The sequence below is a fragment of the Phodopus roborovskii genome, unplaced genomic scaffold (genome assembly GCF_943737965.1).
Source record: "Phodopus roborovskii unplaced genomic scaffold, PHOROB, whole genome shotgun sequence".
Lineage (NCBI taxonomy): Eukaryota > Metazoa > Chordata > Mammalia > Rodentia > Cricetidae > Phodopus > Phodopus roborovskii.
In genome coordinates, this window is record NW_026126618.1 from 2,633,755 (window position 1) to 2,649,664 (window position 15,910).

Sequence of the window (15,910 nt, forward strand, 5' to 3'; positions counted from 1 at the left end):
GTCACCTCGAGGGCCTGCCTGGTTGTATAATTCTGGGAATCTCATGTTCTGAAGAGAATATACCTGACCTAAATTGTGTCACCACTAAACAATGAGAGGAGAAAGGGTTTCAATCACCAAGCCTCAGTGATTTCAGAGATCTTCAGAAGCCACTCTAAGAAATGAATTTGGCATCTCTCAATTTACACTATTCACTAAATTCCCCGAGTCCAGCTACTGGTTCTAGTCAACAGGCATTGTGCCTGGAGCATCATTAAAAATACACCAGAGTTGTAATGTGAGAATCAGTCAGTTTCTCAGAACTGAATGGGTCTGAAATGACATCCTGATAGCAATATCAAAACCATTTTAATAGTCTCAATAGAGAATAATTGAGTTAAATACTTGTCTGTTGCCTACAATGAAACTTAGGGGGAAAAAACTGCCTATTTAAAAGCCATTCCTTTGTTCTTTGGGGCATTTTTCTGGTTTGCTTCCTGTTTGTGTTTATTTTAGGTAGTTTACATGAAAATTGAAACTTCATTGCTTCTTAGAATATCATCAAATCTCATTTGCTATCTTGATTAAATGACTTTAAGGTCTTGATATAGAAACCCAACTTGCATTCACTGAAGTCCTTCAAAACTAGAAGTGAGGATTTGAGCTGTTGTCTGGGACTGTTGTATTGTGAATTAGAAATTCCACCAACTAAAAATGTAATGCATCCCAACTGCAGTTCATTTTTAGGTTGAAGCACCCCCAAAAAAGTGTTTTCTTTGCTTTTAGCACTATGGTGGTCTAGCCTCAAGTTCGGAAATAATCAAGTTCTTGCCAAGGACATACCTTAAGGACACAAATGTTCTTGGAAGTCAATGTATAGTAATAGTATTAGGCTAAAGCATTGCAGATCAAAACTTAACCCAGTTTCATCTTTTAACTGAGTTCTTTTTTTAGAAGTTTTCTGTTCAATAGTATGCACTTTAGCCGAAATGAAAACTATTCAGTATGAAGAAAATCAGACTTTGGAAAGTGTTTTCTTAAGTGCCATTTGCTAACAGAGAAGGCTAAGATATAGGTCCAACCTTCACTGCATCAACACTCCCCTGGAAGGGAGGAGGGGTTGTTGGAGACAATGTGTAAGCATGTGATTCTGCTGAGTGGCAGAGGCATCACCTAAGGTGTGTCTTCACACTGCCACCAGCCTAAGGCATCATGATAAGCAGAAATGAAGTTGTGGTCTCCTGAAGTCAGTTCATTAGGGCTAAGAACAGTCGGCACCTACATGCCTAGCCCAAGAGAATTGCATAGTGTTTCAATTTGTTCAAGAAGTAGGCACTGCACTTATCCAAGATGCTTGGGTCAATTACAGTTCTTCTCAGATTATTTACATATGCATAATGAGAATTTTGTTCTTGTGTACAAAGCCCAAAGATAACGTTATGAAGTGTTTTATAGTGTGCCATCATTTTGATTGTAACCCATTGCACAAAGAATTTTCCATGTGTGCCATCGTGTTGACATTCAGAAAGTTATCAGGATTTTGAGTACCTTGGATTTCAGATTAGGGATGCTCAACCTATGTCAATGTTGTCTTCACTTTACATATTAGAACACAAACGCCAACGGAAGTTTAGTAATTTGCCCCAGCAATCTCCAGGATCAAGCACATTCCAGATATGCAGTAGGTTATATGGTGTCTTGAGTCTTATAGCAGCTGGAAAGGTGGGCCATTTATGTGCCTAAGAAATAGCTTCAGGAACCCTAAGTAAGCCATGATGGTAGCACTGACCAGATTAAACCATCTGGGAGCAGTTATATCTAGTAACATGGGATATACTCCAATGCATTAACATAAACTAAACCTTTAGCAACATTCCCATTGCTAAGTTGGTTTTCTCCCACACACATACAACATTCATTCATGTTCAGGCAGAATCTGAAGAGTTTCCCCTTCTCAGAGGCATGGGGAGTATTTGATGTTTACAACTGGTTCATTTCTATGTCTGCCTAAACTCATCCATCCATCCATCTCTAAGGTCTCCTCAAGTTCTGAAATAGAAATAATTTTCATTTCTTTCCTGGTGTTTTATTGTGTGCATTATTCCAGTTAAAAATCTGCTATGATAAACTAATATGTTAGATGGTAGTATGTTATTATACAGTATGGAATAATTTCTTTGTTTGCTCAGGTGAAACTGTCTCTTTTTTTCCCCTCTTCCAGTCTTAAGATGTTTTTAATTAATAGAGTTGATTTTTAATAGATGATTTTTTTAAGCACACTTAGCTTTACAGAAAATTTCAGGAAAGGACAAAATGCTTCTTATATATTCCCTAACTGTCTTAGTTAGAATTACGCTGGGATGAAACACCATGACCAAAAGCAAGCTGAGGAGGAAAGCTTTCTTTGGCTCACACTTCTACATTGTAGTTCATCACTGAAGAAAGGCAGGGCAGGAACTCACACAGGGCAGGAACCTGGAGGCAGGAGCTGATGCAGAGGCCATGGAGGGGTGCTGCTTACTGGCTTGCTCATCATGGCTTGCTCACCCTGTTGGTTGGCAACACCCACAATGGGCAGGACCCTCCCCCATCAGTCACTGCATTTAAAAAAACTTTTACTTATGGCCATATCTTATGAAGGCATTTTCTTAATTGAAGTTCCCTCCTTGCAGATGACTCTAGCTTGCATCAAGTTGACATAAAACTAGGCAGCACAATTGACCCCTTGTCAGCCTGACACACAAACACATTATTAAATCATAATCTGCCCTTTCTTGTTTTTCCTCAAGATCACATATCAATATCAACATCACAGCATAAACATTCTAAATTATAAAAGCCACATGGTCTTTTAAAATTCTAACACTTAAAAGATTCAATTTCTTTAAAATCCAAAGTCTTAAAATTCAGTCTCTCAACTGTGGTGTGGGTTCCTGTTAAAAAATAAATAAATAAATTACATTCTTACTTTAAGAGGAAAGAATCAGGGGACAGTTCCAGTCTGAACAAAGCAAAACCAAACTCCAAAAATGTAAATAACTCAATGACCAATTATCTAGGATTCACTCATGATCTTCTGAGCTCTTCCAAGGGTCTTGGGTCACTCACTCCTCTGGCTCTGCTGTCTGTAGCACACATGACTTCTCTTCTAGATTCAGGCTGGCTCAGCCTCTGACCCTGCTGTTCTTAATGGTCATCCCATGATCCTGGCATCTCAAAAATGATGGGGTCTTCTGCTATAACTGGGCTGCATTTCCACCAGTATCTTCTCCTGAACTCTCCTCAAGGGGCTCCAATCCTGCCACTTGGTGACCTTCAGATGCTCTCCATGACCCCCTTCAACACCTTCAAAACCAGCACCATCTGGGTTCAATTGTCCACATGAAGTGCAACCTTGGCCACCTCTGGAACACAGCTTCTCTGTGCTCTCAGGAAACACATCCTAGATTTTACCTTAGTGATGCTGGTGTCTTCTTAAACACCACCAATTCTTCAGCCCCAGTTGACCGGATACCACAGATCCTTCGGTGGAGTCTTTGCCTCCTTCTGGAATCTCACTAGCCAGATTTCTGTCATCTACACTGCTCTCAACATTCTTACCTTCTAAGCTTCTACATAACAGCTCACTGAGCTCTCAGTGGCTTTTCTAGCCCAAAGTTTCAAATCCTCAGGTCTGTCACAGCAGTACCCCACTATCCTGGTACCAACTTGGCTTAATTAGGCTTACTATTACTCTGATGAAATATCATGACCAAAAAGCCAGTTGGAAGGAAAGGGTTTATTTGACTGATACTTCCATATTGTAGTCCATCTACAGGAACTCAAACAGGGCAGGAACTTGGAGGTAGAAGCTGATGCAAAGGTCATGGAGGGATGCTGCTTACTGGCTTCTCAACCTGCTTTCTTATAAAACTCCCAGGAGGGCATCACCCACAATGGGCTGGGCCCTCCCCCATCAATCACTAATTAGTAAAATGTGTTATGGCCAGATATTTTTTTTATGGAGGCATTTTCTCAATTGAGGTTCCCTCCTTTCAGATAACTCTAGCTTATGTGAGGTTGACATAAACTAGCCAGCACACTAACCAACATATGTGCATCTTCTTCCATTATCAACAGATAAGTGGTACATTTATAACAACTGATGGACCCATATTGGCATTGTAAATACCTGGGTCCATAGTTTACAGCAGGCCTCACTCTTACTGATATACATCCTGTAAACCCATAAAAACTGACAATGACCTGTACCTACAGATACCTTCCACAGTTTCTCTACCCTGAAGTTCTATGTGTATGTGTGTGTGTGTTTTTAAGAGCTGTTTTAAATTTACAGAAACACAGTGCATAAATTAACGTGCTCACATACACTCCCTCTATAGCTACTGAATTTACAGCTTCCCCTTCTATGAAACTCTGGTGTTAGTATGGCATATTTGTCACAATTAAGACCAGAATTGATATCCAGTATTAACTGAAGTTTGTGATAGATATTGGAACTCATCCTTCCTGTTAACAGACTTCTAGGACTCTGCAAATACGTGAGAACATATCTACCATTTCTTCTTTGTTGTTCCCATGTTTTGGAAATTATACAGATGCTGTAAATATAAACACCTGTACCCTGGTGTATATTACAAGATATTTTCCCCTGGATGCAGACTCTAAATAATGTCCTTCTTTCTTCTGTTCAGTGAAGAATCTGTAGAGCCTGATAACTTCTTATTGAGGAAAATTTCCATTTCTGTTTTGTCTTTTGAGGTTTTATTTAATAAAAGCCTGGCATCTGAAAGGCTTTGACATTGAGGCACAGGAACCGAGTTGCTCCTTCATGGTGGCCAAGCTTCTCACTTCCTGTATTCTGACAGCTTTGCAGACATACTACTGACATGTGGAGGGTCAGCAAAGATTTCTCTTTATTCTTAACAGTCATTTAGTGCTGCCTTTTTATGTTAGTGGTCCAATTCTCTAGGTAAATCCATGCTCTAAGACACAGGCATCCCCTCCCAATCAATCCCTGGGGGGAAATATTAGCTCTAGGGTGCTAAATATGATGCCCTTTTTGCAATGTTCCCAGGAGCAGAGAGCCTCCTTTCTGGCTTCCTCACACGGCACTGTATAAATGCCTGGTGGCTCATGCTACCCACCCCCTTGAAAGCAGGGGCGGTCCGCAGTGCCTGTCGCTGTGGTACCCGCTTTATTGTGATGGCTGGACACAACGATGCATGCAAAGTGCCTGCTTCCATCACACCTCGAAACATTCTTCCTCGAAGGTTTGAAAACGTGATTAAGTTCTCGTGGGCAGGGTCACTTTCGATTCTTTCATTTGCTCTTCTTACCGGACTCTGAAGCCAGTACCCTCTCACTGTTCCGGGTTTCTACGTCTGGAGTATGTAAGAGAGAGTTCTAAATCCTGGGGTTCCCGCATTTCCGTTTCCACCTGGTGAAGCCCACTTCCAGAGAGGAGAAAACAAATGGAAAGGGAGTCCCTTAGGGGAAGAGGTCCTCACTTCTGCAGTTTCATATTCAGTCCCTTTGTCCCTAAATCAGTCGGAAGTGGCTTTTTTTCAGGCCTGGGTTTTGCAAAGCTGTGGGTATATTACTTTGACCGCTCTACGATGTGGGTTAGTTTTGTGTGAGTGACTTCCACTTGGAAGACTCCATAGCATACTGTGATTGGCGAGCTGGGCCTTAGTTCTGGCCGTGGGAGGTTTTGTTTAATTTTGCGTCTCTGGTATGATCCACGCTCTATCTCCACCCCTGTATTTTGCCCCAGAGTTCAATCATCACCACTATGCAGAGCCCCGTCACTTCCCTAATTAGATTAAGTATGCCGTTAGAAAGCATAGGCCATTACATTCAATGTAATGCTCGCTGCAACCTTACCTTCTCCAACCCCATGGTTGGCAATTAGCATTACTCACAGGTGTTTGTGTCTTGGAAATTGCTCTTAAAATGGAGGTGGGGGGAGGAAGAGACTAGGCTAGGGCATAGGCTCAGTTGGTAAAGCACTTGCTTTGTAAGCATAGGGACTTTAGTTCAGGAATATTCCTCATCACCCATGTAAAATGCCAGCCAGGGCATCGCAAACCTAGACCCCAGCTCTAGAGACAGCAGGACTCATGGAGCTCAGCCTGCCCAACAGTCAGTTAGGGGAACCAGCGATTCCAGGTTCAGTGGAAGACACTGTCCCAAAACATAAAGTGGAGATCAGCTGAGGAAGACACCCCACGTTAACTCTGGCCTTCACGCGCACACGTGCACCGAGAAGGGGGGGGGTGTGGTCAGAGACATTGGGGGAGAAAAGCACAGGGAGGAACTAGAAGGAAATGCCTGCTTTTTACTCAGACTGAGATAAAGCAAGGGCACAGTTTAAGGTATTTTAAAGTCAAGAATGGGCAGGACCTCGGAGCGTATTACAGTTTTGGAGCCTTCCTTTCCCAAAGCCTTTGTATATATATATAGGTCTCATTGGATCTGTTCTCCTTAGTTTGTATCATTTCTAAACTTTCAAGCCGGAAGCACCTCTAAAGGGTGGCTTTTCAGCTATGTAGATTCTGGGTAGTGGGCTGTGCTTTGGTCTATGTGCACCAATGGTCTTCGCTCTTTCTCGAGTGCAACGAGACAGTCTTAGATCTTTCTTGTGCTTTCAAAGAAACAACAGTGGAAGGGAGCCGGAAGAGTTTGTTTGTTTGTTTTGAAGTCAGAATGCCTCCATCCTTCCATCCTTAAAAGGGACTCTAACTAAAGCCACAGCTAGTTCTGTCTTTGCACAGATCCCGCCGGGAGAAACCGCTATCTGAAGAAAGTGCTTTCAGGGAGGTTTCTTAGGAACCAGGATGGGAAAACATGTAAAGGAGCTTTTTGAAAGTTCTGTTGCCAAAATTTCAGGGAGGGTCTTTTTTTTTTTTTTTTTTTTTTTTTTGCATTTTGTTTTAAATTTTCATGCTGGGCATTGGCTCCATGGCCTCTTGCATGCTGAGGTTTGAACTTCAGATCATTACCTTCCGATGGTGTGGAGTCAGGCCTGCACCTTCCTCTGAGGCCCTTTGGATTTAGTTTGTGGGGAGAACTTAGCCCAGGGCCTCTTGCATACTGACAACCACCAAAGAGCTACTTCCCCAGGCACTGAAAGACAGGGCTCTGTTTTTTTTATTTTGTTTTTTGTTTTGTGTTTTTGTTTTGTTTTTTGCCTTCATCTCCTCTTGTCTTAAAGTCTTTCTAATTACGTTTAATTGAACATATGTCAGTCCCTGCACGGGGAAGACTGGAACAGGAGGATCAAAAGCCTAAGCTATATAGCAACTTCAAGGCTCTGTCTCGAATAATAAGTTGTCTTTGACCCAAATGCAGTTATGGTTAATGCATTGTTTAACCTTCTCAGTACTGTTGGGACATCACCATAGCAGTCGGTGCCAACCAGGGGGAAAAGCACATGCTAATATCCTCCAAATACTGGCTGCAATCCTATGTCTCCTGTGTGCTAAACCCAGACTTCTCTATCACATTTATACAAAGAGGACACTGCATTAACCATCTTAGACATCAAGGGAATGAGCAGAGAGGCCAGTTAGCAACAGAGCCAGGGAGAAGTAGAAGTAAGCCAGGGACTTTCAGGAGCTTGGGTTTTGGCTTGGTGGTTGTTGTTATTGGGACATGGTCTTGCTGTGTAGTTCAAGTTGGGCCCCCCTCAGCCCCCTGTTGGCTGGGACTATAGGCACGTGCCACTGCAGCAGGCTATCCTCCTGTGTTCTGTTCTCTGTACTGTGAAGCCTCCCAAAAGGATGCATACTTCAGTGGGTCATAAAATCCAGATAGACAAGTCCATGCACAAGCACACACACATGCATGCACACATGTACACATATGTACTCATCCACACACACACACACACACACTGCTAAAGTTGTATTTGCAAGTAACAGATTTAGGGTGACACAGGACTAGGGTGACAGCTTTGTCAGTTAAGTAGCTGCTTTGAAAGCATAAGTTTAAATCCCCCACCCAGGTAAAAAGCCATGTATGGTGGTGATACACGCCTATAATTCTGGCACTGGTAGGCAAAGACAGAAAGATCTTAGGGGCTCACCAGCCTGCTAGTCCAGCCAGTCAGTGAGCTCCAGGCTTAGTGAAAGACTCTGTCTCAAAAAACAAACAAACAAACAAACAAAAAAGATGGAGAGCAATAGAATAAGACAACTAATTTATATATATATATATATACATACATACATATATATATATACACACACACAAAGAGAGAGAGAGAGCTGAAACGTGTCTCAAAAAAAAAAACCAGAAGATAATCAAGGTTGTCACACATGTGTACACACACACACACACACACACACACACACACACACACACACACGATTCAATAAATCGGCTTATTAAGCCAAAAGCATTTTTAAAAATAAATAACCAAGAGAAAGGTGTTTTTCTTGCAAAGCAGAACAAAGTCATGATTCTCTGCTTCCAAAGGAGAGAACAGAAGGGAGAAATGGAAACAACTAATTTTACCATGCAGAAGTGGTAAACACCCCCTGTTAACACCTTGCTCATGTGCGATCCTTCAGAGAGATTACTCAGGCACCCCTGGGCATTACTTTTTCACTAAAAACTGGAAATGTTCTGTACCTGTTGTTTTACGGTCTATTTTAAACTACAGTTACATTTGAGGATTTAAAAAAAAAAAAGCATTTCAGTAACTTCATTTTCAGTATTCTAGTGGTTAATTACAATATCCCAATGCATAGTTAGAAACAGTTTTTCGGCCAATTCCTTTGGCTGTTGTGTCCATTTCCACTTGTTTTAAAATTATAACCAGGAGTCTTTGACAGTGCTGGTTACTTCCTAGATAAGCCACCAAATGAAGAATAGTTGAGCCAAAGGGCATTCTCATCCAGAAACTTGGCAGAACTATTGCCAAACCGCCTTCTAAAAAACTCACTACAGCCTACACACTCAGAAGCAGTAAGCAAGCCTCCAATGCTGTCTCTCAGTCTTGTGTGCTTTTTATACGGCAAGCCCCCTCCTAGCTGAAAGAGCTGGGGATCTTGCTAGAGGCCCTGCATCTTCAGCATGCTGCCTAGTCTTACCAACATCTATTCCTGATAACTCTATTATGCCCCATGACTCTTATTTTCTGTGAAGAATGTTTCCAGCTCTCACAGTCCCCGGGAACCACAGAAGGATTAAATAATCCTTGCTAATTGCTCTCAAGACCAAGAGCTGTAGCTAAACACTGATGGCAGATTTTTGGAAATCACTTGTCAAGTGCTTTGATGAACTAGCTCCTCCGCATGAGCGCAGGATGCTTCGCGCCCGAGTTTACATGCGCGGCACCAGAGCGCAGCCCTGACAGTGACGTTCAATCAAACTGATCAACTGCATTTTTAGAGCAGTTGCTCTTAAAGTGTGGGCCCCAGGCCTGCAGCGTCAGCAGCATCTGGGAATTTGTTAGAATTGCAAATACACGGGCTCCAGCCCACTTCCCCAAGCTTCTGGGAGTGGGCCGGATAATCAGTCATTTACCGAGCCCCTTACAGAATTCAGATACACTGCACAGGTGGAGGGCCACTGCCTTGGTCCCCTGCGCATTCCACTGAGGAGCCTGTGTAGGTCAGCTGCTCCGGGTAGATGCCTTGTGTCGTTGTGCCAGGAGATTGGCCAGGCCTAGGACAGAATTAGGGGTATGGCGTTGGGCCGTGCTAGATTTATAAGCTCTGAAGCAGTTTACGCTCCACACTGCTAGCTGTTCGCATCGCATAGTCTCGGTTAGGGTCTGTGTTCCCGAAGCCTTTGTGCCACAGCTCTCGAGACCACCAAAGCCCCCTGTGAAGTCATGTTGCCACATTTCTCAGCCAAACGGGACACTCATTGGTGATACTCGAGAACCCAAACTATTCTTAAAGAAATACAGAGGGACAAACTCCTGGGCTGCCACCAGTAATCATCCTGCCTTCTCAGAAGCCCTGCCTTCTTTTCTTGGTGCCGCACTGGGAGCCAGCCCTTCCCTCCTTGAAGCAGGAAAGTCACCTGCCACTGCAGACCTCTCTACCCCTCTCCACAGCCCCACATCACATCTTCTCAGGCTGGGGGGGGACCACGACTTCTCGGTGTCAGGCATGGAGGTTCTCTATAACCCCAGCTTCATGCGCTTGTCACCTTTTACCCTCAGTGGCCAGGAGAGTACCCTCTGGAGTGACTGCATTGTCTATGTGAATTGAAAAAAAACCAACTCGGCTATCTACCTGCGGTCTCAGAGGAAACAGGTGTGGGTGGCCCTCTAGGCTCTAGAACCCTTGAAATTCCAGGCATGAAGACAGATGGAGAAACAAAGAGAAAGGCTTGTCCCTGGAAAACAGTCTTAGCACTGATCGTCCTGTAAAACTCATTACAGGGTGAGGATTCACTTTTGAACAACGATTCCAAGGGCCGCTTCTTATGCCAAACCCACACAACTTAGCCCGTTTCGCTGCATAAAAGTCATGATTCTGCCTCCTGTAGTTTTTAATCATTAAAAAGTCACTAAAGGCTACAAAACATTCCTGTTAGGCCTTATTTAAATTTGCTCGAGAAAAACCTAATATCACCATTAAGCTTTGTAACTAACTAAGGAAAATGTTAGATGGCAAAATGGTTATGACTCGGGGCAGAAAGTCTAATTAGAGAGAATTCTCAGGGTAGCTCTGTGAAATCTCTTCCCCGGACTGTGCTTCAGATGCGCTGTGCGTAACCCGGTATTGGGAGGGAGAAGTTTGGGGGCGGGGGGGGGGGGGAGAGATAGCTCACTGGGCAAAGTGCTTGCTACCCATGCTTGAGGGCCTGAGTTCAATCTCCAGCACCCACCAAAAAGCCAGGTGTGGCAGGTACAAGCCTGTAACCCCAACACTGCCAGGGCAGAGGCAGACGTATTGTGGGAGCTCACTGGTCAGTTAGTCTACTCAGTGAGAGACCCGACTCCAAACAACAAGCAATAAGGAGAGCAGAGGAAGACACTTGATGCCGACATTTGGCCGCCACCCACTTACAGATGGGTGGGTGCACCTGGCTGTACCACAGAGAGAGGGGGGAGGGGGAGGGAAAGAGGGGGGTAAGGAAGACAGGCAGGCAGGCAGGCAGGCTGAGGCCGCCCCGTGGATTGTCTCTTCCCTCTTCCCTCTTCCTGCTGCTACTGAGGCACAAATGATTCTAACTAGGAACATGAGCCTCAGCCACTTAGCCTGATGGCTGACAACTGAACTGCCCCCGAGCCCATCACAAGCCACTCTGAGCTCACACACACTCAGGAAAGGTGCGCTCGGGGATCAGTGGGTCCGTGCGCTTAGAAAGGGTACTCCTGAACCCTTGAGTCAAAAATTAAATAATAATAATAATAATAATGAGAGACCTGCTGATCCCAAGGCTTACGAGGCTGAGGGGGGAGGGTTAGGAATTCAGGGCCAGCCTTGGCTACACAGATGAGACCTCAAAAGAGAAAGAGATGAGATTAGGAGCAGCTAGTGGGCAGTCTCCACAGCTACACGTTCTGCAAGCACCAATTGCAGAAATATTTGCAGGAAGTATTGCACCTGTACTGACATGCATTTTATGTCTTGCCATTGCCCCCTAAGCAGTACAGAGTAACAATGACATGTATTGCTTACGTCGTACTAGCTATTATAAGTGAGTGGTGATTTAAATTAATGAGAACACGTGCACAGGTTACGGCAATCAATGCTCAGTTTTATGTAAGACTTGGGAACCCAGATTCTGGCATTAGTCATCCTCAGAGCAAGCCCCAACGATGCTGAGGGACAACTGCACTTGTCTTCAGAACATGAAGTAAAAGCACAGAAGATGACCTCTGACAGGCACCAAACAGGAAGGCGGAGTGATGGCTCACACCTGTTATGCCAGCATGTGGGCACTAGACCAGGATAATCAGAAGTTCTAAGCGGTCCTCACCTACAACTGAAGCCAGCTGGGCTATCAAAACAGGCTGAGGAGAAGAGGCAGCCGATAAAGCACTTGCCGTTCAAGAGTGAATGCCTCGGGTTCTGGGGAAAGACCCCGGGCTGAGAGAGGAGGCTCAGCAGTTAACAGCACTGGCTGTTCTTACAGAGGGCTTGCATTCAGTTCCCACCCATTTGCTGCTCCAGTTCTGGTACCTGGCACTCTCTTCTGGCCTCTGCAAGAATTAGACTTGCATGTGGTACACATACATCATGCATGCAAAAAAAAAAAAAAAACCTACACATGAAATATGTTTTTAAAAGCTGGTGGGTGTGCTTGCTGGGAAGAAAGAGCTAGTTGGATCCCTGGGGTTCACTTGCCAGGTAGACTGGATCCTCATTCACAAATATTCTGCCATTTGGGTGTTAGAAGATTCTCATTGCAAGTCCAAGTCCCTTGTGTAAGGCTGACACCAAAGGAGAGAGGGTATGAAGGCCAGGAACCTCAGACATTCCTCAAAGACCTTAGGACAGGGCACAGCAACTAGAAACCAAGGCTTGCCCTGAGTTCCTCACGGGGGAACTTTCTTTATATAAATCAATAAGCTTGTATCTTCTACAAGAGTCTAGGGATATAGTGACTACCAAAGACAGGCAGACACTCGGCAAAGCAGGAAGTTAGGTCCTAAAACCCAGGTCCCCAGAGCTCAGCCTTTGTTACCTGAGTGGTGGATGGTTAGGTCAAGGTGTCCTCAGCCCTGGGGAGGAGGAGGGAGCCATGAGGGCACATTGGAGAAAAACTGCCCATCGTGGGGCAGTAGCTCTGGGCTTCCCTTTCTGTATCCATAAATCTCTCATGAAATGAAGTGAACATTTACTGGATTTCCTGCCTCCCTGAAGACTAAATAGATTTGCTTTTTTTTTTTTTTTTTTTCCCTACAAGTGCTCATCTTTCATTAAAACTATATATGAAACAACTTCTTCTGGAAGCTCTGTCAAAGTACACCATCAGAAATCCCCCTAAAAAGAGGCAGGATTGTTGGCTCTTCTAGAAAATACAGTTGACTTGGTAGAGGAACATGATGCTTCAGATCTCCCATGGTCCCCTTGAGCATGGTGGCTTACCAAGTTCAGCATGTTCTTGCCAAAGGACTCTGTAGGGAGAGGACAGTCTGGGCTCCATACTGGAACATATGGCAACTTGCAACTTTGCTGCCACAGAGACTTGTGTCCAGACTCGACACGGATACCCCAGCACCGCTTTGGCCAAGGGAGCAGGAATTGTGGGACCATTTTTCTTTCCTCTGTTGTGTGGCACTTGGATAAGCATCTGAAGGGTGATAGAAATGGCCATTGCTGTCCTCGGTCAGCCTAAAACCAATGTCTTCTGCCCACTGCTCAAGTTCTCAAACTACCCCTAATAAAATTGCTAGCATTTCTTGTTATAAAGCCTGGGAATTTACCCCGTAAATCCAGTAAAAGCAGCAGTTCTCAGTGTGTCAGCCACTTGCTAGGGACTGCTGTTTTGTGCGTCTTCTGCATCCTCAGGACACTGGGCACTGCTCCTGTCTTCTAATCAATCTGCTTTTGGATTCTGTGGTGTCATCTGTGGGCATCTCCCAACTCCATTCCCAGTTCCTTTGTCAGATCTTAAGAATTCATCTTCTGCCTGGTTGTCCCCCTTAGTCCCAACACTTGGGGGCAGAGGCAGGCCAATCTCTGTGAGTTCTAGGCTACCCAGGGTCTATGAGTTCTAGGCTACCCAGGGCTGCACAGCCAGACCTGTCTTTAAAAAAAAGAAAAGACTAGATCTTCAAACTGGATTTGGTAGCACACACCTGTACACTTAGCACTCAGAAGGCTGAGGCAGGAGCATTACTAGTTCAAAGCCAGTCTGGACTAAAACCCTGTCCTAAAGGCGGGGGTTAATTTTCCCCTACAGTCCTTTTACCTGTGTTCCCAGCTGCCTCTATCTCCTTAGCCACCCCTCTGAGATCTGCGTTTCAGCTCTCATTTCTTGCTGATTAGCGCGCCGAATGTGTGAAAGCAATGTGTGCCTTTGCATTGCTGTCTCTCACAGCTGCTTCGTCTATGACACCCTCCTGCCCAATCATTTTCGATGACGCCAGTCCTGCTAGAGCCTGCCCTTTGGATTTCACAGCAGCCTCCTCCTGTGTCCCTCATCCAGCCTCCATCCTCTATACAGCCACCAGAGTCCCTCCCTACTGAACAGTGGATCTGCTCTTGGCAGGGAAAGCCCTGCCTTTCCTAACGGCTACCTAAACCACCATAGAGCTCTCGCTTATAGGTGTATGTGACTTTGTTCTTAGAGCACCCCCTTTTCCTCTTTCTGCCACTCAGATGGCTATTTGTCCTCCGGAGCCAGCTGAGTGCCCCCAGGAGGTGGCCGAGCTTGGTGAATGGATGAATTTATTAATACCTGCCTTGCCCTCTCCCTATTCACTCTGTTCACTTGACCAATGTTGCCTGTGTCAGCCCTGTGGCTCTACTTCATGTCCAGCTCAGCCAAGGACGTGTGCTATGAGAGCCAAGATGTCCTTCTCTGCTGCCTTGTCCCTTTCTTCCTGGAAGCCATCTTGCCCATCCCTGCTTCCCACTTAGATCCTGCCCAACACAGCACTAACTTGAGCAATGCATCCGCACACAATCTCACATCCCTGAAATGGACCCCGAGCTTTCCGTTGACTAGCACAGTGGGTGGCCCCAAAATAACCACTCACCTGTTGAAAAAAATAGCAAACAGGTTTCCATAGTACTAAATTTTCATCTTAACGTAGCTATATATTGTTTCAGGTTACAAATAGGTCTGTCCGGGAGAAAGTACTCATGGCAAGGAGATGAGCGAGGTGATTTGCTGAAATCCATTGTTAACGCTTCGCAAAGAGTTCTTCATACGAAATACAGTCAACAAAATGGTTGCCTGTGCTGCCCTCGCCTTCCTAATCACAAATTCAGCCACTGCTTTGCCTTAAAAACCAGCATACAGCATGCGACTTCTTCTAGCCTTGCCTTTGATTCGCCGGGCACGTTTTTCAGACGTGGTTAGGGAAAACATTCAGAACATGAAAGTATGTGATGCTATATTCCGTTTTTAGAATGGCCTTTTAGGGCAATTGTAAAAGAAAATTGGCAAATCTAGGTAATTTTAAAACTAGTTAAATAAAATACACTTCAAGAGAGCGTCTCTTTATGTATTGTCTGGAACAATACATTTCAAATAATGCTCTTAGTAAATTTCTTCGTCTCTGAAACAGATATGATAGCTCAAAAAAAAAAAAAAAAGAGTCGGGACGATGTAGAAGACCTCTTCCAGGGGTTGAACAATAGATGCAATGTAATCATCGCCATTGAGTGCAGTGAGCTTCACTCACCCTGCTCCAAACCTCCTTTAAATCTGGTCACATTTCAGAATTTTTTCAATGGAATATTGAGTGAAATAAATAAGTCACCCTTTTCCAGAGTCCCCTGTAGTAGAGAGCTGGCTGACTAAGGCTCAGAGTGGATCCTTCTTGCATGTCAGTCCCAAGGCTCTGCAGCACAGTAACAGAAAGATGGGGAAACGGAGAAACAGGCAGGGCCAGCAAAAAGGCCTCACCTTGTCTGCTTCCGTCTATGAAGCCCCGCTCCCCTCCTGTGGCACCTTTAGTTTTTAATGAACGTACGCTGCTGGTGAATTACTGACACGGTTCCTTTTTCTCACGTGTTTTCTCTCCTGTTCTCTTCCTACCTGTCTTGTGTGGAAAACCCACCAGGCTAACTGTCAGGTACGTGCATCTCCCATGTTTAATGTGATGACCAAGAGTACGCATGGAGAAAAATGAAGTAAACGAGACCATTGGTGACTGGTGACAGACGATATGGCTAAGCAGGAGAGGCATACACTGAATGACACTCTGTGTGGCTGAATACACTGAAGAAGCTGCAGACCCCATGTGGGAAGCTGGTGTGAATGTCGGTCACGGGAGCTTAGGCTG

At 44.7% G+C, this 15,910-nt stretch overlaps 1 protein-coding gene across 1 annotated transcript in view; it reads left to right on the forward strand.

Moving 5' to 3' along the window:
- The window catches only part of Anks1b (ankyrin repeat and sterile alpha motif domain containing 1B), an 878,091-nt gene that overhangs the window by 833,832 nt on the left and 28,349 nt on the right, over positions 1–15,910 (forward strand). The window contains exon 23 of the mRNA XM_051206268.1: positions 15,689–15,700. Coding sequence (XP_051062225.1) covers positions 15,689–15,700 — 12 coding nt within the window. The remainder of the gene's footprint in view (positions 1–15,688; positions 15,701–15,910) is intronic.